Consider the following 23882-nt stretch of genomic DNA (forward strand, 5'->3'; position numbering starts at 1 on the left):
TGACCCCAGCTGACTTCCTGCCCTTGGGGTAGGGGGCTGGACTCGATGATCTCCCGAGGCCCCTTCCAGCCATAATGTCTATACATTCTGGAAAATTTAAGACATATAAGATGCCTTTTTCTCCTTTAGCAATATGAAGACTGTTATATTGACTACATGGACTATTTGAAAGTAGTTAGGTTCCTTCCTGACTGAGGGAGAGAGAAAACTGTGACAGATTTATTGATGATCTAGCATACTGTGTGTTCAATTTTCTCTTGTCACATTCAGAAAAAAGCATGTGTGTGTGTGTGCGTGCACGCATGCGCGCATGTGTGTGTGTTCCTGCTTGGAAGTGAAGTCAGTAGAGCAAAGCAGATTTAATCCAGCCAAAGATCTGGCAGCCAGTTTGTATCTTTTACTCATTGCCAACACACAAACAAATCTGTAGTAGAGCCATAGTTAATGTAAACTGGTGTAGCTGAGGTTCCACCTACCCCTTTATTTTAAATGGCATTTATTTGGTAGTTCTATTATGAGGATTGAAAATTTAGCTGTCTGTGTCCAATTCCCAGTTCCCTCAAACCAGCTGGCATATGCAGGTTGCACTGCAACAGGAAGATATAACAATTCATTCTATCATATATATATGAGTATGAGAGAGAGAAAGAGAGAGAGCCATTATATTTGGTGCAGCTTTCCTTTCATCGTTTTTTGATGCTTTCAGTAAATACACTTTTAAGTGGAAATGGGCAAAACTGTAATGGAACTAAGTAATACTTGTGTACTGTTGTATTTATCTTCAGCTGGCTTGCAAACAATTTAAGTAATTATTACCTATTACCGTAGAGCCATCCAACCTATAAACAATCTCTACTGATAGGTGTCTAGTTTTTTTATAACAAGATTTGTAATTTAAATTTGTGGTTGCCATAATGTTTGAGAAAAATGTTGCTATTTAACATTCATTGTATACCTAAATGCCTCAAACGGGTTGAACCTTTTTCTGCTAGGGCTCACCCAGTCTGAACAAACCTATAATAAATAGCAGACACTGCCCCAAAAAACTTGCAAATGCCTTTCTTAAATGGAATGAAAAAAATGTCTCTACAGGCAAATAATGATATCATGTATAAGGGGGTAGGAAAAATATGCGGCAGAGTGCTTTTATTTGGAAGAGGTTTTAAAAGGGCAAAGGACCAAAGCCACAGAGGCATTGTTTAAGGCCTGTTGTTGTTTCTGGACATTGCTATGACGGTGATTTTTCCTGTGGGTTTTTCCCATTTAGGATGATTTCCAGCCCGCAGCCTCAGAAACCAACTGGGAATCTGTCACAAGCTCTGTCTCAGTAAGTAGCTTGTTACTGTTTTGTCCAAGAAAAGATAGGCAGTATGGCTTAAGTCCAGCTCAGTACAGAAATAAGTACAGACTGTTTTAAGTTTTGAGTTATAGTATTTCTACACCAAAGTAAATTTTTGTGATAATTAGCTTTAAAAACCAGCTGTTAGGAGAACAGATTACCCTTTCAACAGTCAATATAAAACTGTTTGTTTTGTTTTTTTTAATATAACTAGTGACGAAAGATCCTAGTTTAAATCTCCATTTTGGACAATTAAATCTGACTTTAAAAAACAGATTCTATTAAAAATCTTATCCCTCATTCATATTATCTGATTTTTATCAAATAGGAAATCAGCCCAACAACATTTCTTAAGCAAAATGTAGATTTTGTATCCACAGTGTGTGGGAGGAAAATGCCAGGAGCAGACTTGGTAGTGGGGCAGACCCTCTGCGATACCTTACTGTCTGTCCAGTGCCCCACTCACAATACTGATTCTCCTGACAGCCTCTCTTACATACACCATAGGAAGAGGGCTGTGACTGAAGTAGAACTGACAGGGGAGATGAAAGCTCGGAAGAATGCTTATCTTCCATGATGAAGTGCTTTAAGATCCTGGGAGTAGTTGCTCTGTGAATCTTAATTCTGAGTATCAGTATTATCAAGGCCTGGTTCTACCAGACATTACATGAAAAAGATATCACAAATATTTGGAGAATGACGACTTGTTTCATTCTAGCACAGGGTTTAAAATGAATTCATGCATTTTTATCTGATACCATATTTATACACAGAATGTTGTAAATTGTCATTAGAAAATGTAAGGTAAGTCTCCTTAGATGGCTGTGAGAATGTGATCAAATTACACTGAAAATGGCATTTTAGTAATTGCTCTCACCACAATAAGGGGTTAACATTGATTACATCATTGATTACAGCTTTTTTTCATGTTTGAATCCCTTTAGTTGGGGGTTTTCCCCTATACATTGTATGGCCACTTACCATCGGTCCCTCCAAATGTTACATCTATTACCTGGTTAACTGCACAATTAGACTGCCTACATACATAAATTAACTATGGTGTCTTAAAAAGGTCCAGCCAGCTCTAAAGTTATTGCTGGAATGCAGTGTTATGTATGTGTAATAATGTTGTAGTTGATTTCTTTCCATCTTTATATTTTGCGTGTGTAGTCTGTGCCCCCATGGCTGGGAGATTGCAGCTGCTGTGGGGTGCCCTCCCTGCTGACAGATTGCAGCAGCAGCAGTCTCTGTGCTGTGGAGTGCCTGGTGTACCCCCGCACCTGGAAAATTGTATCATCTATGTTCTCCCAGTTTTAGAGGTGTGTGGGGCACCCCTGCGGCTGAGAGTCCTGTCAGCTGAGGGGCTCCCAGCCACAGGAACTTACTTCTTGCTGGTGCAAAAGGATTGGGCTCCCCATGCACCAACCATAAGGTGTGATAGGATCGCATCCACATTCCCACAGGCATGCCTCCTGCTATGCACGTTGCATGGCAGAGGTGTGAATGTGGACATTACGCATTAGATCCCATCATGCCTTTACTTACACTAGGAGAGGGGCCCACAGGGCTTCAGAATCATTCATGTGTTTATCCTCCCAACAGCTCTGTGAGATAGGAAAGTGCACTTTCTATTTTATTAATAGGAAGTGAAGAATTCATGAAGTGTCTCTTTGAGCCACTCTACTGCCCTAACTAAAAAACCATCTTTCCTTCCTCTAACCCCAAGTGTACCAGCATTAGGTAGTAAGCATTGTTTACCTCATTTAACAGCTTGAGAACCTGAACCAGAGAGGTTAAGTAACTTGCCCAAGACTACAGAAAGAGTCAGTAGTAGGGCCAGGTTTACAGCTGAAGAATTCTTAATTCTTCAGCAAAGCAGATCCTCAGCTTCTGTAAAGGGGCTTTAGTGAGCATGGCTGAATGGCAGACCTCTGACACATCAGTCACTGGCCAAGCAATGTGCTCCTCCACTCCATAATGATCAAGAGCTTCAAAATCCCTGTCAAACCCACAAATAGGCATAGTAAGAAGATCTGTGACCTTTGCTCCTTGTGGAAAGGAAATTTTGGGGTAAGCAAGTATGTGTGTTCCTATTCCCAGGCTTGAACTCAAACCACTTAATCACACCTCATGTTTTTGCTCAGGACACTTAAGAAAACACTGCTACCATCTGCCTTTTGCCACATATGCCAGAGCCCACAAAAAAAATCCTCAGGATAGGTTCTTGCCCCAGAAAAACAATTAGGTCCAGCCTTTATCTTTTGTTGTGCAGTGTATAATCTGATCAAATGATAATTAAACTTCCCACTGAATTGCAATCACATCCCCAGTAGCATAGGAAGACTCTACCAGATTTAATAGAATAGTAGTGAGTTGTATTAGGTACCAAAGTAGCTAATGGTTTGGCACTAATAAGAAAAGTGTTGCCAGTGGTCCTACAACAGTCACAAAATATTGAACTGTTTCTAAGTCACCAACAAGAAGCATGCTACTTGGTAGTTGTTAGCCTCTTATATTTTACTATTCATCAATCTTTGGATGCAGTCACAGAAACCAGATTACAGAGGGGGCTCAATCTTTTTCTAAAGCTAACATTTAACTCTTGGCAGGAGAAAAGAGAGGCAGTTGGGTTGGCAGCTTTGAACCTGCTCTTGGGTCTGTCCATGATGCAGCTGCCAATAAGTTATCTGAACTGCTGTAATAATTCCTCTGATAATTCTTGCCCATCACTCTGAGAATGTTAAGCTTGCTTCTGTATGCGAACTAGATGTGCAAATTTCTCTTTCAGAAATCTTATGTAGGTGCTTTCATACAAAAGGTGTGAAATCTTCCCCAGCTTTTATTAAGTTTGAAATGTGCTACAAAGTTACAACAAGGGCCTGTATATGTGCTTTGATGTGTTTTAATTAGGAGGCATCAGAGCAGACTCAATTAATCTGCATCCTAATTAAAACGCTGTAGCATCCCTGCTGTGTCATGTGTATAAGCCCCTGAGGGTTTAAAAATGGCCACTGAGGTGCTTTAACTAAAGCTCGTTGAATGAGCTTTAGTTAAAGTATCCTGCAGCCATTTTTAAATGTGCAGGAACTTATTATATATGACACTGAGGCATTTTCATTAGAGGAGCTCTTCAGGAACCAATCTAATTAAAATGCATCTCCATCCCATCCCTGAGCACATTTATAGGTTGCCAATTTGATCTCCCAGTTGCCCACAGAATGTACTAAAATGCATGGCATAACACATAAAAACCGTATGCTCATCATCTCAGTCACATACATGTGGCACTGTAGATTTAACCCCCTGACCTTTCTGTATCAAACTCTGGTGCCTACCACTTAACCCACAGGAGATAGTGCATTAATTCCATTGTTGAGAGGGCTTCTACCTACTTTTGAGGGGGCTTCTTCTACTTTTCCTGTAGAAAACAGCCTGTAGAAAACAACATGTAGAAAACAGCCTGTAGCAAACAACACAATTGCATGTGCTTGAGTTGCCCTAGTAGAGGGCATCACAACAAGGGGCAGCCTCTTTACAATTTTGGTATTTACTCAGCATTCTTGCATCTTTTTCCTATTTCTCTACTCTTTGTACTAGAGTTTTTTCCAGTGGTGGCTTGGGATTATAAATTAGTTGCTACCCATTTGTTTTCTGATGTATAAATACCCTGTGATATTTTATTGCATTTTGATTTTTTTATATATATAAAATATACTGCAAGTAATCACTGACATTTAATGACTGTGACCAGCACATTGAATTTCTTGTAGCATTGTTTTAAACAGCACACTATTCACTTCACTTACAGAGAATTTTTTGTTCTCATAGGGCTCCCATCAATTTGACAGTTTTTATGCCCAATTTCTTAGAAGTCAGTTGAGGTTCTTTGTTGCATGGTTTTTCTTTTAGTGGATCATGAATTTCTAGGCTCTTCTGCATTGTGCTGTATTTAGCACTGGATTGTAGAACAGTTGTAGTTGCAGTTGCAGAAGGGTGGCCTCTGAAACTTATTTTGGATGAAGTCTCTATGGGAAGGCTTAATAAATTCTAAGCTACTTTCACTGAAAAAAAATCCTTGTATTTGATATTGATAAGTGTGTGTGTATGTCTGTCTGTCTAAGTATATGAAATAAGCTACAACTACACTGGCATTTGAAAATAGGTACATATTATTGAGGTTTATCTGGATACATATATGTACAGAAAATGTATGTGTACCTTGTATACATGTGTACATATACATATATGTACAAAGGTGAACCTTAATAATATGCACCCATTTTCAACTGCCAGTGTAGTTGTGATAGTTAGAAAACTGCAATTCTTCTTGATTGCTTGGCAACACAGCATTGTGATATTTATTTTTTTTTCTCTCTGGGGCCTGATAATCTGGATGGCTCATACTTACAGCCATACAAGTTGTATTAAAGATTCTAAATCTAGCAGATTTTATTTAAAGGACTGAATATTTAAAAGGACTAAATTTACAGTAAAGTTAGTGCTCCAGTCATGACAGGCTCCACTCCTGCAAATAAGTGAGAAGGTTTATTTACATGAGTAGCCCCACTGATTACAATGGGACTGCTCACCTAACTACAGTTAATTACAAATTAACAGTGTGTAGGCCTTGCAGGTTCAGACCATAATTAGCCTTCTAGTGAGGACTTTGAATGGTTATCTGACATTAAGCTATATGGCTATGTTTCCATCGCTTCAGATCCAGGATTTGAGGAGAAAGTGATGCGTTTTTTCCTCCCCCATTTTTCTATTTCTGATCTTTTTATTTAAAAATAATGCTCTAACTCCTGTACTATCTTGTCTGAAAATAAGTACTGTGCAATATGCTATTTTTTGTAGAAATAAAACAATTAAAACTTATGAAGAGTGGGAGGTAGTGCTTATGAAAGTGGAGGTGGCACTTAAGAAAGTAACATATCTGTAGTGAATATTTCACACTGAGCAGAGAAAAGATGAGAACTGAGGGGAAGTAGAATAGTATAATGTTGAATATTTGTGAACTGAAAAGAAGGTTACGGAAAAAGTAAACAGTTTGCTCTACTAAAAGTGAAGTTAGTCATTATAAATGCATACTCTTGCATGTGAAATTTTCCCTTAGATGTGAACTGACTTCGGTTGAAGTCAGTACAAGCTGCATGCCTCAAAAACTGGTGTTTAGATCTAAATCCATAGTAACATCCTTGTTTTTATTTTGTTAGTCATTACGACGTTTAACAAAAGTGGTAATCCCCTCAATTTTTGCACTTTTTGATTGGTTAGAATTCGCAGTACAATTTTCTAACGTACTTCAGCAATTTTTCTCAAGTTTATTGGCCTTCTAAAGTAGATTTATTTGTTAATATCAGAGACCAAAATTTTGAAGTATTTTCTGAGGCCTTATTAAATTAAATTCAAAGGGACTGAGGAGAGAACGGATGGTCCAGTAGTTAGACTGCTAGCTTGGGAGACCAGAATTCAGTCCCTCGAATTCCTTTGTGGTGATGACTTTTGACTCTGTATATCACAATTGCCAGCCTGTAAAAAAGAGTGCATGGGCGCATGATGCGTCACATAAAGAGTCTCAGGACAATAACAAAAGGATTCCAGTGCATTCAGATATTGCAGTAATGACCACCATATTAAATACCTAAGATAGTAATGTATGGATATTTCAGTGAAATTTTTGTCTACATGCATACTGAGAGAAGTTGTTCATTTTCGTGCCAGGGAGAGAAGTAGAAACCTAACTCTGCCTTTTTCCCACCCTGCATGGTCTCTTGGAATGGCTAACCCCTTCTAGTAGCATCAGTGCCACCCATTCTTGTAGTGTCTGCCCTTATTTAGAAGGGAAGAAAGCCGTGCTGCTTCACTGCTCTTCATCAGACAGGGTGAAAATAGATGCCCTCCTTGTGCCACCATAAAAATGTTTGTGGTAGCACATATTGTGAGCAAATAATGTCCTAGCCCTTTGTTGCACTCACTTCAAGGGCCAAAAATGGTGGTATGATCAAAAGCTGTCACAGTCTGTGATGCTTTAAATGGGAGGCCATATGTTTACTTTTTGAGCGTAATGGGGAATCCTGCAGCGCACATATCTCACTGCTGTACCTTGATTTAGGGCACACATCTGCAAGTAGGACCTTTCCTCATATGGGGATTCGCATACCACACTTGTAGACAAGTGCTTTGAATTAGGAAGCAGCACCTTGGCCCACCATCCTGTATGATTGGGCCTCTGAATCCTGGGAGCAGTAGGGACCCAACCCTTTGGGACAGTGGTCCCAGTGACTCTATAGATGCCAGTGAAGTGGATCACTGTGCTAGGACACATCCCAGCACACAACTGATCCCACTCAAAAATCACCATCTGTTTCTACCTGCAGTGGCACAACCAATGTTAAGACTTTAAAAGGTGGCGAAAAATGGTGTGTAAATATCAGGGAAAATGTCTCCATTGCAAGAGTGAATCAGCTATTGAGAAAAGCTTCTCTAGTACCTACTGTCAGTTGTATTGAGTTATGCTATAATTTTTCAAAGTACATTGAGCTGTATGTCACTCTTAGGGGGTATCCTATCCCTCTCCATCAGTGACTGACCCTACCCTCACTGTGGAAGCTCTAGACCAGACCGTTGCTGCATTTGACACTGTGGAAGAGCTACTCAAACACTTTAATCCGGATTCATGGCAAGAAGATCTTGAAAATCTGTACACAGATGCTGGACATCACTATCGAGGCAGGAGCTACCATGACAGAAAGTCCAAAGGTAGGGAAAGCCACAGTATGAATTCTTGTATTAAGACTGGTTGTTTCCTTTAAACTTCTTACCAGTGTTCCTTATTTGATTTTCAAGTCCAGTTTTTTATACCCTCGCTTAAGTTGGAGTCAATGGAATGAATCGCAGTTGTGATAGACTGTAACTTGCTCTGAGGATGAGAGAGTTTGAACCTTAAATATTTTCAGTCTGTCTGATTAAGATGTCACCCAAGTCACCAAGTTGGCTTCTGCCCATCAGTATGATTAATTCACAAATGAAGACACAGGCACTTGAAATTATATATGTACAGGGCAGATGGTTTTCAGCTTCCCACTAAAGTATTATATTGTGTGTAAGGCATGGGGCTTCTAATTACCTGTACTATCATCCTCCTTTAAATATCCTGCTTTAAGACTGTTCTACATTGAGTGGGGAAAAATTATTTTTATCATATTGTGCTTAGGGAAGCATCTGGTACAAACACCTGTATATGCAGCTGGTTTTTTTAAGATGCAAGCATCTCACTGATTTTCATTATGTTGATGGGGAACATTAGTATGGTTCAGCATTTTAATTGCAATTGAACAAAGCATGCATTTCTGGATTATGTTTCTTGTTTCCTCCCTTACTCCAAATTGTCCACTAAATGTAAAGTTGGTGATACAAACCAATAGTGATGGGGAACATTGATCAGAAGGGTCAGTCATGCCACTATTGTGTCCATTGAAATTGTACCTTGTGGTGGAAAAGATATGAGTTTCTATCATAATTCTTCTGAGCAAACATCACTATAGAGTCCAGTAGCCTATATGTAATACAATTTAGTTTGAATTATAAATGTTCTTATAATAATAGCCTACATTACAATTTCAATATACATGCATTCATATATGATTTCACAAATAACTTTTCTAAAACAATCTGCAAATTGCAGACCTGATTCTGCAAAACCATCATTTTTTAAACTTCCACTATCTTTAATTTTTCTTTTGTGCAAGGAAAGACCTGGGATTTGTCTGCTAAGTACTTTAGAACCAGTACTGGAAATGCTGTTTGTAGATGACCTCCAAGAGAAAAGCCCTTTCAGGACAGTCCTGTTCCCTTTGTTTGCCTAAAGGCTAATTTTCCTCTTACAGGCACTGTAAATGTGACTGTAACCCAATCAGTCTATACCTGAAATTATTCACACAGCTATTGCACCTGCTCAGTAGGCTGAACACTGGCTGGGCAAGTACATGGCTAAGAAAAAAACAAGTCCATGGGACCTCTAATATTTGAGCCCCAGTTACTGGTTAGGGCACCTGCTCAAAAAATGGAAAGCCCAGATTCTCCCCCCCACCCCCCAAGCACCTAGAAAGATTTTAGGCCTGTGCTGCTCCAAATTCCCTGCACAGGGTGGGCTGTAGCATCCACATTACATATTAGGAATGATCCAGCGCTTCTCGAGCACTCCTTCTGAAGCTGAGCTACTGAACCTTGCATTTAATAATCATTGAATAAAGTGGATGGAGAAGAGTGAGGAAGTTTTTGTTCCCTCTTTAAGAGTTGCATCAGTCTCAGTAAGACATGCACCCCCTTGCTTGTTCTCTTCCTCCTGTGTCCATTTCTCTGACTTTTGTCTCCCCAGGGGCCAGGCTCAAAAGGAGGGTTGGAGAAAGGTCGGGTAGCACCTAACCTCTGGTATGGCAGTTGGAGAGCTACTGTAAACAGCTGAAAATGTGTAGCTTCAAGTTCTCTCTGTGACAGGGGGACCTAAAACCTGCATCTCCTTTATCTCGATTATGCTAATCACTCTGCTATTGGGTCTAAAAAAGTGAAGCTCATTCTTGTCCTTGTTATCCTAAGGCTTTTGCCAGTGTGAAATATACATATAGATGTTGGGCTTGCATATAGCTGCATGTTTGTCCATCCAGTAGACAGGCTAATGAGCATATATGCAGTAGCCGTGTGGATACTAGTGTATCCATACTGCATGGTAAAAGAATTGCCAAAAGCACCACATACACAGCTGAAAAACTGTCATTCAGGCACATCAGAAGTAATAGAATTTGAGGCCTTGTCCTATTTCAGTTCAAGTTACACTTATAATTCTACATTTTTAAAGCAAATGGTTGTAGTGGTTGTCTCATACCTTAGTGCTCAACTTTTGAAGGACGCTGATTTTTAGAAAGCACTTCATATACAGCCTCTGAAAATCAGGCTCTTTTACGGTATTCCATCTGAGTACCTGAAAAATACAGCCAGCCAAAGCCTTCACATTTTTTTTTGAAAACTAAGGCCACATTTCTTCCATTTAGATTGAACTTGACATCTGATATAATCTGATCTCATTTGGAATGTATGGAATATAATCAGCTATGTGTCTACCATTCCCAGACTAGATTCAGACCTGATGAAAATGTATACAAAAGGCATGAAGGGTCTGATTTGTTTTTAATATAGCCTGACAAGAAACCTTGATCCTTTACTAAGTCTTCTATCCAGACTGCATTCAACACTCAAATCAAGTCAGAGCCAGCACAATGTATTGTATCTGAAACAAAGTATGCTGTGTTTTATCCAGCCCAATCAAATTGACTCCAAGTACTTATCTGATCTTCCTGGTTGCCTGCAGGAAACCTACATTCATTACAATTTCTCCACTGAATTCTACTTCTCCTGGCAAAATGCTATGAAGAAGGAATGAGTTTGCCAATTTATGTTTTAATTGACTTTTTTTCATGCTGACAATGAAAAACATAAAAGCATCCATGGACACCTTTGTTCCAAGCAAAGCACAGACTACCTGATTGTTGGCAAACTCTGACCAACAATGCCCTGCCCAAACCAGATTCCCAAAAAATTCAATCCAAAATTCTTTTCCTTGGTTATAAACTAGTGATAACAAGAAATACACATAATTTTAATATGCCAGGAGTGCAGAAGTTTTACATGTTGAAATGTGAGTACAGAAATTTCATACAGAAATAAAATTATTTGAGAATAGAATCATTTACAGAATACAAAAATAACATCATTTAAGGTAGCAATGCACTGGGGTCTTTGAATATGGGCTGTGTGAAATCCAGGACTTGTTTACAGGCACTGAAGTAATCTTATAGCTGAATGAACAATAGATTGTATCATTGTTTATATCAGATTTGTATCTTTCTTTACTTCCAGTTTGGTTTTGTACTTTATTTTTGGCTAGAACAGTCTCAAAGGCAGATTAGCACAACTTGATGTAATCCCTGGGTAACGCTTGGCATTTTCAGAACATGTCACATAAATGATATATGTGAATTGCTAGTGACTTCACTGTTATCTGACTCCCTGCCCATGCCAAACAGTTCTTGAAAATTGGGTTTAGCAAGTAGTGTTTCTAGATAATCAACTGCAATAGCAGAACAATTCCATAAATGTCTCATAAAACTATAATATTTTTAAACTTGTCAGTCCATGAAGAATGAAGCTATGGATCAGAATAGAAGCGATAAAAGAGTATGGTATTTCAAAACTTTCTGACATTTCTACAATGTTTGAAAGTTCTAAATCTGTGTATTTGATCTCTCTATAACAATGGTATAACTCCATTGACTTGGATATGGTTACTCTTTATTTGCGATAGAGCTATCCAACTTCTAAGCCCCTGGAGGCCACACCAGCAGGGGCTGCACACACATGGGATGTACAAGGTGTACTGTGTGGGCACTTCCTTTCTCCTACCACCACTGTGCCACACACTTGTGCAGGTTCCACTCCCCACCCTACTGCTGCACCATATGGGTGAAATCCCTCCGTACATAACTCTGATTTCTCCGCCTACCCCAGATTCACCTTTAACTCCCTATACTGCCGCATTGGGGTTGGGGCAAGGGCAGGAAGTGACAGCTGGAAAAGGGAGGGGGAGTCTGGAGACTCCAGCTGCTATTGCAGCCAAAGCAATGAGGAAACAGTGACCAGGTGAGATACTGAAGGCCTCACATTAGTCCCTCATGGGTTACCAGTTGGACAACCTTGATTTACAGTATTTAAGTTAGGTATATATTAATATAGTAATAATGTCATCATGCCTGTTTGAAATTTGATTCTATGTATGTGCCCTGAAGGTTGCATTTTGCTACTCATAAGGAAGCTTATTATGAAATAAGCATTTGTGTTTTCAAAATCTTTAAATGATGGACTAGGTAAAAATCCTTCCTCCATAAAGAAATATGACAGGTAAATGATTGAAATAACCCTTGATTTTAGATATATTCAATTAGATTTGGTAATTACATCTATATTTTAGAATAAGGAACTCTAAATGTGTTCTTCCTAAGTGTTAAAAAGAGAGGGTCATACAATTTTCATTATGTCTCTTGAACAATAATTCCCCTCGCAATTTCCTTAGTAGCTTACACTTGACTTCAATGTCATGATAATGTGGCTATTCTCACTGTAACAGTTTCTTCAATAGATATTAGAACTAGTTTATTATTTAATACATCTTTTACTACTAGTTAATACAATAATTCATATAAAAAGAGAGCAAGCACCCCATGCAATTACTTTTAGACAAATTTTCATCAATCTTTATGCTTCATTTAACTTTTTCACCAAGTTTGAGTGTAAGTTTTTAAAAATCCCTAACTCTCATATATATATGTGTATATATATATATATATATAATTGCTTTAGAAGTAAAAAAAATAAGACAATTTTTCAGAGCAAAGTTATTGATTTTAAACGGGCATTATGTTAAGGTTCTGGGAAAAAAGGCAGGCTTAAAATATGTTTCAAAATAGAAGCAGAATGAAAGGTCTGAAGGAGATATGTAGAGAAAAGGGTCAACTTCAAAAAAGAAAATCCATTTCATAAATAATCTCAGTAAACAGGAACACACATGGATGCATTCTGGCACTAATAGAGACTACACAGACTTATGACCCTACACTTTCTCTCTTTGCTTATTTTATGTTTAGCAAATAGTATGCAAAAAGCCTTTGGCTATCAGAAGAAATGAATCAGGTGGGACATTCTTGAAATAACATCTGTCTATGGTGACAGCTTTACAAGTTAAATAAATAAACGTTTACTCTCACTGCCAGATTGCTCTGGAGGAGGAGTAGAAAGATGAGTAGCAAAATACTGACCACATGTCTGGATGGAATATTTCCAATTTCCATAAGGAAACAGGCAAACAGATTTCTAAAACTTCCAAGTTCACCATACACTTACCATAGCTCCTAATTACCATTGCTTAAAAACAACTAGGAAGAACCTAACTAAAATTTGAAGTTAAGAATCTCGTTTCTCAGACATTGGCAAACAGTAGCCAATAAATTACTGCAAACATCCAAGTGCTCTTCCTTGAAAAGTTCTGGGATAATTGCCAGCAAGCTGCAGTGCATCCAACACTGAATACAACATCGGAAATGCAAAATGCCTGTTCGTGTCAAATATATATGCTGTGAGTTCATTAAATGCCCTCTCAAATAACTGTTAAATACAAGTATATCCTATAGCATGTCCTTAAAAAACATGAAACGATCCTTAAAATCCATCATCAGAAACCAGTTTATCTACATTGCGTAAGTTGTCCAACATCATTTCACATTGTACGTCAGACCCACTGACTAGCCATGCTCTTGCCCACTGTGATGAATTGGATTTTCCTTGTTGCTGTATACGCAATTATTGTGGGGCACTCAAAACATGCTTCAGTGCAACAGAAAGCTTTTGTTGTAAACCTGTTTAAAGGCTGGTGAAACCTACACTTGTTTTTTATCACTAGCATAAGATGGTTCAATTCTGTTGATTTCAATGAAGTTGCACCTATTTATGACTGATAGTTTGGGCCTGTTTTGCTACTCCCCCCACAATTGGTGTGCTAGTTTATAATAGGTACATACATTCTGAACCTTGTTTCATAGGGACAGTTTTAATCCCATTGATATTTCTGACTTTTTGCTTTTCCTAAATAGGAGTTGCTGTATTGGAGTTTAATGTGGGAGTTCTGATTCAAGTGTAAATCCAAGTGTTAGTATCCTTTCTTCTACCTGTCACCAAGAAAGACTTGGATAAATCTTGAAATTATGAAATACATTTCAGCTACATTGAATGTAGCATAATTAAAAATGTAAAAAAAAAAAAAGTGTGGTTATCATTAGACATATTTATTGAAAACTTACAGGTATGAGCCCAATTCTCAATCGATATAAAGCAGAATAACTTAATTGATAAAGTTTATTCATGATGGATACATGGAGTTATGCCTACGTATGCCACTGGAGGATTTGACTGGTATAAATGTGGGGCTGACTCAAAGATTCAAATTCAGCCACAGAGCCACCTCATATCCCAGCAGTGCCTGGCATATCCTTGATATACAATTTTATGCTAAAGGAATCTGGATTTTTGGAAGTGCATTAATCTACAACTGGATTTAGCTTTCTGAGAAATCCTATCATGTAAAAGAGGAAATGATTACTGCTAGAAAAGAGTTCAAAATCCAAATGACAGCACAGTCTTTTTGTTATGAGCTGTATGTCCTACTTGGAGTGAGCGTAGTCAGACTGGAATCAAACTGGAGACTTATGCATACAGATCTCTCTCCCTCCTGCACCCCCCAACTCTGGATTTTTATTTTTCAGCCTTTGCTAGTGTATCCACAATTTTGAACCTCTAATGAGAGTTGGTAGCTCCACTGTACATGGTATCACTTGGACTTGTCAATGGTTTACCCAGTAGTGAACTAGGACAAGGCAAGCAGGACACCTGTCCAGGCTATGAGGAGAACACTATGAATCTTTATCACACCCCTACATTGCCCCTGCCAAGCTGTACGAGCCAGGCAGCACAGTGCTGCTCCTAAAATTGTATCTAGGCGGCAAATGGTGCAGGCAGATTGGTTCTTCCCCCTTTCCGCTCCTGGGAGCCTTTGCCAGAATAAGCATAGCTCTGTTTCCAGCATGAATATCCTGGAGGAAGTGGAGGGAAGGGTGGTGAATGGGGCACCAGGGTCTTCTCCCAGGAATCCTGGTCATGGGGCTCCTGCCAGAGCTGCCACTGCAGCTGCTCTGGACAGATAAGACTCCTCTTTCCATCACCCTTGCCTTCTCCCCCAGCCCTCGGTCTACCATGGTCAGTATACCCAGCCCCCACCCGCCTCCGCCCGTCTGGCTGGGGTGTTCCATGAGCTCACTGCGCTCCTGAGTTTGCTACCCATAAGTGTGCAAGTGCACTTGCACATATCTCTATTGAGCTATCTGAAAGTGGACAAGTGTTAGAATTTTTAGCAAAACAAGCCTGGGTTTATAGTCCAATAATATGCTGAAGGAGGCTTATTCCTCACAGAGCAGATAACAGACAGGATAATGTGGTTTGCTTCCTCATCTGCAAATTGAAGATAACAGCACTGCCTTTCCTTGTTTGGATTGTGAGATGTTAAGGTAATACTGTAATACGGACAATAATAGTATTTAAGAGTGTGTTAAAAGAGGGCAAAACAAGATCACATTTGGATCTGAAAATAGAGCATGACTTTCCAAATAAGAGGCAGCATTAGCCTGAGCTCTAGATTCAAGAGAACCTCCCCAAGCAGCACAGCATTGATTGTAAGCAGTGTGTGAATCTCACTGAAATCAAAGTTTCAAGTTAATCAAATAGGTGCTGTCCTAAACGGGGATGGACTTGAGCATGGGCATAAAGTCAGGGTTTAGTATACAGCATGCTGCTCTGGTTTTGTGTATTTGTTTTTCTTTGTTTTGTTTGTTTGTTTTTTACCATCTTCCTTGAAATTGCCTAGGAATTGAATCTCTTATCTAGAAATTGTGTAATGATACTTGGAAGATATTTGCATCCACCTGAAGAACCTTTTTAGTTCTAGTTTTAAATTAAGGACCCGTGTGGTTTCAATCCTTTGATAAGTAAAGCAGCAGGATTTCACACCAGTCACACCAAGGCTCAGTTACTTTTTAGTCACAGTAGTGAAATGATGCGTGAAACTGACTGTACTGTAAAATCCCATTGTTATACGCATGAGGAAATGAACTCGCTCCATAGAGTAAGACAATCTGGAGACATATCTGAGCTTTCTGCAGAGAATGTTCTTCAGATAAATTGTGCTTTTTTGTTAAGGATTTACAAATTGTGTTTTAAAGCCAATTAAACTCTTGGAGCAGTTCTCAAGTGTCTGTATGATGCTATCAGAATAAGGGATACTCTTTTACAAATGTGTGTTACCTCCTCAGTTTGTCTCACCAAACAAAGCAAATCTGTGGGGCAGTGTCAAAAATTAACTTCAGTACTTTTCCCTAGGGGCACTTGTCTATGTAATCAGCATTTACCCACTAAAAATGCTCCTAATTTAATTTTCCTTACTTGGTTAATGATGACTAATTCAGTAACTCGGATGTGGTTTACCATGCAATGAGTTATGGTATAACTAGTAAAATGTGCTAAGGGGGCACATCAGAACAATTTTACCCTCCTGCCCTTTTGATATTTTGGTTGGTTTATTGTCTTGGATTGTGCCAGGTTGCTTTTCAGGGGGGGCGGGGTGAAATTACTGGCAGTTGTGCTTGAGATGTATGCATTTGTGGTGAGGGGAGGTTGAGCTCAATATGCAGTGCTGCCCACCCCCCATGCAAAGCTTCACGCTTTTTTCTGGGCACCTCTTGCTTGTTGCACGGAGCGCTGCTGGGTGGGGAGGGAAATCTTTTCATGCAAAGGTCCACAAGAGTGAGCCTGCCTGCCTCCCCCTCACAAGTCTGGATTGGCATTGTGGGTCTGTACACAGGCCTCCCAAAGGGGCTGCCCCCCTACCCAAGCTGGGTCCCAAAGTAGTTCCGCCCTCCACTTTTTCTGCAGGCGTGTTGCACTGGTCACTAGGTGTGGGATACACTTAGGGCTACACAAAGGTACACAAAGGGTCTGGGTGCCTGCCCCCTGGCACCTCCCTGTGTGTTGGCATCTGGGTATCATGCACCCAGGCTATCCAGGCTAAAGCCTGAATGGAAACATTGCTACAGGAATATTTATGCAAAACAGAAAGAATCCTGTGTCTCCTGTTGTTTGTATCCTCACATCAAAAAGCAGGATTTTTTCCAAAGCTGAGCACCAGCATGGAGGTGGCCTGAGGTTATTATTGAGGTTGACTAGGATTCCTTGGGTATCCCGCACCCAGGACAGCTTCCCCCAAAGTGGGGTTGGGGGGGCCATGATCACCCTACTCCAACTCCCTCTCCCCACTCCCCCCGCCCTGTGATCACCACACAGTGACCAGCATGAACTGACACCCCCACCCCTGCACAGTAGGGGCATAGTGTGGGTTGAGGTGAAGAAAAAAACAGCCCAGGCTCAATGAGAGGAATTTTCTCATCACTTAGTCTATTTGCATGTCAGTCTTTTAACTGCTGCATTGGCAGATCATCATCGCCTGCAGTCAAAACCCCCCAGCCTACAACCAGATCCCTTCAATACTTGTTCCCCCTCCTGTCCTCTACCCCACTAAGCTTGCCCCTCTTCTTGAGTACTCCTGTTCCTTCTAAGCCTTTGTCCCCAGCAGCATGTCCCTGTCCTCCTTTGACCACTGTCTGCTTGCCATTCTTCTGCCTGACATTCATACTGCTGCCTCTTTCTGGGAGTTCAAGGTGTGTGGGTCAGGAGTAAGGGGCACCGGCTGGGCTGAAAGGGCAGGGGGCTGCAGGTAGGGAGTGAGGGGCACCAAATGGGTTAGGGGGCTCCAAGTTAACTGGGAACGAGAGGCACTGGCAGGGCTGGTGGGGCAGTGGGCTTCAGGTTCGGAGTCAGGGACACAGGCAGGGCTGGGGGGGGGGTAGGGGCTACCACCTGCGCCACCCACCAGCCCCTCAAGCAATTATAACAGTGTATGGTATGGGCAGTGTTAAACTGTTATATGTGGCCGTTGCACCCAGCCCTGGGGTGTATCTTAGCCCTCCCCATACACTGTTAAATGGAGCTGTTAAACCCCAGAGCTGGGTGCATCTCTGCCCTCCCCATGCACTGTTATATGTGGCCGTTACACCCCAGAGCTAAGGTGACCCCAGCAGGAGTGAGGGGCACCGGCAGGACTGGGTGGGTAGTTGCTTGGCTGTAAAGCATGATTATGTTTTCTGTGTTATTGTTGTATATTGTGCCTCCTGTAGGACTGGAAAGGACCATTTCCTGTCCCCACTCAGACCATTACCTTAAGATTCCTCAAAAGAACCTGTAAAACCAGTTGAGCAACTGGCCAGTCCTAGACTGCTGACCCTATTTACATTTTCACTGACATCCTGCCACACTTTTAGCTTCTTTCGGCGTCTCAAAACAGCAGAGACTCCCCATGCCTGAAGAAGGGTGACTGCACCTGAAAGCTTGCCAAAAACTTTTTTCCAACTACTCAGTGTAATAAAAGATATCACATCTACCCAAAGAACCTTGCCTGCCTATGTCTTTAGACCAACATGGCTACAGCCACAAACCCAGACCCCCTTTGAATTGCTTTGTCTGCATTAACAGTGCTCCAATGAAGGTGTTTTTTGGCTGGGGCCCTGGGTGAGGGCACTGGCAGGGCTGGGGGGCAGGGACTGCAGGTTTGAAGTGAGAGGCACCCCAAAGCATGACAAGTCAGTGACCACACTCTTTTTGATGGAGCAATTTTCTTTGTCTTTTTTTTTTTATTTTCATAGTCAGACATGGTTTCATGATGTTATGCCATAGAGTCCAAGGACCCTAGGTCTGCTTTATGAGCTGATTCTTGAAATCTGACAGTGCATTGTCCTATCAGTATTTCACAGTAACCCTATTTGCATGTCAATTCTGGTTCCCCTGCCACAAAGATTACAGCTCTCATCAGTCTGTGCCTTGAAGCAGACCTCCAAACCTGGCTTTTGAACAGTTTGAACAGACACCAGCCCAGTTCAATAAACCATATAGTTTCCTCTTCTAGAAGCAGACTTCTGTGATGTGACTGTTTTAGGGTCAGCAATATTATTGTTTTGTTGTCACTTACCTCATTAGGAATAGAGGAAGCCATGCCCTAGCAAGCAGTCCACAGAGACAAATCCCCATTCCTGCATTACCTTCCAGTATGCCAAGGCCTATTCCCAGAGCTGCCTGACCCATACCACACATGCACCCAATGCCATACGTTAAGGTTCTCTCCCAGAATTGGCAAAAGCCTGCTTAGCTGTAAGCCGTGCACTTTATTTGCTCTGTTCATCAGTCAGCCACCCCCCACATTTCTGAGGTCCCAGGAACATTTCACTTGCAAAATTCCCTGCCAGCCCCCCTCTGCCTGGGCCTGCAGCTGTGGGGGACCCCCTGCTCGCAGTGAGTGGCCTGCTCTCACCATCCACTGTTTTGGGGCACCCCAGGCCACATGCTACGGTTTGCTCCCTGAATTTCAAACTGCCTGCCTCTACTGAAGGTCAAGGCACATCTGCACCACACAACCCCTCCCCCCCGCTCACTGGCCCTGGGGGTGTGGGGCAGGGACCCCTGGCTGGCAGTGACTGGCCTTCTCACCATCCACTGTTTTGGGGTGGCCAACGCCAAAGCTACAGGCTATGGTTCATGAGGCTGCAATTTGTTCCTTTAATTCCCAGGTCCTTATTCCTGGTTCCTAGTTCCTTTTTTCAAAGCTAATCTATACCCAATAAAAGCTTCTTATTAATGAATTACACATTTTAAAGAGAGAATTTCATTAGCTATGCATATTTACCAAATAATATGTAAATTAATATCCTGCATCCACCATGCCTGTGTACCACCAGGGACTCTCCTGGACACCTCTGACCATAGTCTTGCACAGCCCAAAGCATGGCCTGATTGACAACCCTGTGCACACTGTAATAAGTATATGGGCTTGAATAAGGAATTTCTTATTAGAGATGGAGATGGGAGACCAGGATTAGAGATGGAAATCTTTCTTAGGCCCCCCCCACACCATGACTTTCTGCCACTGGGGGACTCTCCCAGACATCTCTGACCAGAGTTTTGCCTGGCCCAAAATGCTGTTTGTTCGTGCCATGCTGCCCTCCATGCACACTGTACTAAGTATATGGGTTTGCATAGGGAATTGGTTTTTGGGCTAGGTGTCCAGGAGAGTTCCCAGTGCCAGAGGCATGGCATGGGGTGTCCCTAGCTCTGGATTGTAATGGCCACATATAACAGTGTATGGGGAGGGCTGAGATACACCCCAGAACTAGGTGCAACAGCCACATATAACATTTCATCATAGCCCTCCCCATACACTGTTATATGTGACTGTTACACTCAGAGCTGGGTGTACCTGGGTCAGCCCTGGGTTGACACGGTTGTGTCCAGAGAGATAAGGAGACAGTACCATGGTCAGTGTCAGGGGGAGCTGTCCTGGCAATGAGGGAACTGCCTGGGTGACCACTGAGGTCACCCTAAAACCAGCACCCCAGCAAGGCTGACAAATGAGGTGTGAAACCCCTGGTGTGCACCCTTGTTGCAAAGCCCAATGGGCTGCATGGTGCCAAAGGGTGCAGGGGCAGTGCTGGAATGGGCAGCTTCCCTATCACCTAGCAATGCTGGTGACTCCATTAATCCCCGAAGTCTGAAAGTGCCTCAGCAAATCCCCAAAGGCAAGAGTGCCTAGCTCAAATAGATCCCCGTCTTGGGGCTTTAAAATAAGCGTTGCCAAAAAATGGGGGGTGGGGGGAAGACAAGAAAGACCAGAGAAAGACTCGGCTTGGCAATGGTTTGGTGGCCAGCCAGGGCAGGGTGCACCCCCAACTTGCTGTCTATGCCACTGGAGGATTGTCCCAAAGAACCCTGCTGGCCCAAAGCGCAGTTTCTGCATGCCATGCTGCCAACTGACAGCACCCCCCATGCCTACTGCACTAAATATATCAGCTTGAATAAGGAACCACTTTTGGGCTGGGATTATGGCTAGAAATCCTTCTTGGGCCACCCCACACCGTGCCTCTGTGGCACTGGAGGACTCTCCTGGACTTATCTGACCAGACACTTGCCCAGCCCAAAGCTTGATGTCTTTGTGCAAGGCTGCCAACTGACAACCTCCCCATGCCTGCTGTACTAAGTATAGAGCCCCAAATATGAAACTGGCTTTTGGGCTGAGATTAGATGGAAATGCTTTGCGGGCAATCTGACACCATTCCTGTGTGCCACCGAGGGACTCTCCTGGACATCTCTGGCCAGGGTCTTGCCCAGTTGAAGGTGTGGTTTGTGGATGCCAGACTGCCAACTGACAGTCCCCCTATGCCCACTGTACTAAGTACACGGGCTCAGATAAGGAATTTGTTTTGGGCTGGGATTAGAGGTGGAAATCTTTCTTGGGCCACCCCACACCATCCTCTGTGATTTTTCTAGTTTTCAGATTTTCCTGGAACTGGGCTGGTTTTTGGGCTGGGATTACAGCAGGAAATTCTTCTTGGTCCAGCCCTGACCAGTGCTTTAATGAACCTGAATTTTGCAGAGAAAGTTCAGGCATATTATTGCACATGGAGACATCTAAATAAGACATTTACTGCACACCTGGGCAGTAAACATTGCACATCTACATGTGCACCCCTATTAGGCTAGAGTAAATTAATTAACTCCATGGAAGAATACTTCTAAATACAAGTACTGTACTGCTGCAAAGTTTTTACTCTGCAGCAGCACACGGGTAGATACTGCCCCAGCTGGCTGAGGTGTGAGGGTGCTTCAGTGCAGGGGCTGCCTGTAGGCTAGCCCCATGCTGAAGCACCCTTGTGCCTCAACCAACCCTTATGTACCACGTTGAGCTGGGGGGAGAAGCCCTGGGCTGGCAGGCTGGGGGGCCTGACGCCTCAATGTGCTGTGCGCCCAGGCAAACATAAAGACACAGCACCTGGGAGTAATCAACTCCAGCGCAATAAGCCCCAGAATTTAATCATGTTCATTAACTGAACATGTAGATGCAGCCAGTTTGTCCATTTAAATATGAACTGTGCTACCAATTTAAGGCCTGTTTCAACAAAGCCCTGGGAAGCCCTGAGGATGGTCCTGTTTTGAGAAGGGGTTGGACTAAATGACCTCCTGAGGTCCCTTCCAACCCTCATTTTCTATGATATCAAGGGGGCAATATTCAAGAGTTCATAGCATTTATGACTCTAAGTAAAAACTATAGAGATAAGAACTATCTGTAAGTTCTCAGTAGTCCCCAAAATCAAGATTGTTATGTCTCAAATGTAGATCCTGAGAGTTTTAGTATGTTTACTTTGGAATAGCTATCATTTTTCCTTGGTAGGTAATGATGGTGGGGGAGAGGGACATAATTAAGAGCCTAAAGCTTGAGCATATTGCCATAAGTATCAGTGAGAAAACCACACATATCACATCAATCTAAAAAAACTGAAACCCCTCAGCAGCCCCCCACACCTGCCCATCAACACAGCACCCTTTCTTTTTGTGGCCCTAACTTAGAAAAAGCCTGAAAAAAGAGACCCCATAAAGAAAACTGGTGTCAATCAAATGTTGAAGGTCACTAAATCCAGGCTAGTGCACACAGTACATGGCAGAGCCACAGACTGTTCACAAGGGAGTGCTTTGCCATTTAAATCTGGCAATTTAAGCACTGTGGCTAATTGCAGTTGCCACAGTGTGACTCATATAAATGTGCTGTCTGCATGAAACTGCTTAATAAGTGGGAACGCTCAATCTGCATCAGTCACAACATCCAAATAGTATAAAGCATAGGTGGGCAAAATATGGCCCATGGGCCTGAGTGCCAGCTGATTGGATCCGGCCTGCAGGCAAGCACCCACCAATTAATTGTAAGTGGCCCCACTCACAGCTGTCCCTGCTGCACTCTGCCTGGGGCTGAATCCTCCCCAGGGCAGAGCGTGCTGCACTCCCAGCCTCCTCCACCAGCAAGCAAAGCTTCTGAGCAGGCGGCTGCTGCTGCTGCTGCTGTCACTGCCGCTGCTGCCCAGGGAACTGCTGGGCTCCCCCATCCTCCAGCAACTCCTTCTCCTGTCCCTGCTGCAGCATTTCAGGCAGCAGATAAGGAGGGGAAGTTGCAACATTGAGGGGAGTGGGGTAGGCTCTGCCTGCAGCTTACCCTGGTGTAACATGCATGGGGTAGCATGTGTGGATGGAGGGGAAGGGAGGTGCGTGAAGGAGCTTGGCTGCTCACAAAGCTCTGATGGGCAGGCAGGAACAGACAAGAGAGGAGGGAACAGTAGTAGGAGCAGCATGCACTTGGTGCAGCCCCGCCAGGCTGGCACGTGAGAGAGAAGCAACAGCACCCGGAGCCAGCACAGGCTCGGCTGCAGTCCTGCTGGCCAAGTGTGGGACACAGATTAAGAAAGTTGATGATACCCCTGTCCCCTCTCCAGGGGCTTCTGTTGCTGCTGGCCAGCAGCAGCTGCTTTCTTGCCCTTTGCAGCATGCTGCAAACCAGGCAAGCAGTGCTGATCCCCTTCCCCCTGACCCCACCCACGGAGGGGCTGGGCTGAGCCCCATTGCAATGAGCAGGTGGGGGGAAGCCCCCCACACACCCACCACCTCCCCACACACACCCTCACACAATCTACCCCTTCTCCATACCTGTACACACACCCAAAACTGTCCCACAAACCCCAGCATATACATCCCACACACATACATCCACACCCTGACCCCCACCATACCCACACCCAACATATACACTCCCCCACATACCCCACCATACCCACAAACACACCCCACACGTCAACCCCCCCACATCTACACAACCCACATCCACACATATACCCACACCCCACATTTACACCTGCCCACATATGCACCCATACCCCCCACACACCCCACCCCACCCCACCCCCTCATC

The 23882-nt window shown here is 42.7% G+C and overlaps 1 protein-coding gene across 1 annotated transcript in view; it reads left to right on the forward strand.

Moving 5' to 3' along the window:
* The window catches only part of PDGFD (platelet derived growth factor D), a gene marked incomplete at its 5' end in the record, with an annotated part of 92663 nt that overhangs the window by 34365 nt on the left and 34416 nt on the right, over nucleotides 1-23882 (forward strand). The window contains one exon of the mRNA XM_019528532.1: nucleotides 7900-8101. Coding sequence (XP_019384077.1) covers nucleotides 7900-8101 — 202 coding nt within the window. The remainder of the gene's footprint in view (nucleotides 1-7899; nucleotides 8102-23882) is intronic.

The sequence above is a fragment of the Crocodylus porosus genome, unplaced genomic scaffold, assembly GCF_001723895.1.
Source record: "Crocodylus porosus isolate Cpor-Errol unplaced genomic scaffold, CroPor_comp1, whole genome shotgun sequence".
NCBI lineage: Eukaryota > Metazoa > Chordata > Crocodylia > Crocodylidae > Crocodylus > Crocodylus porosus.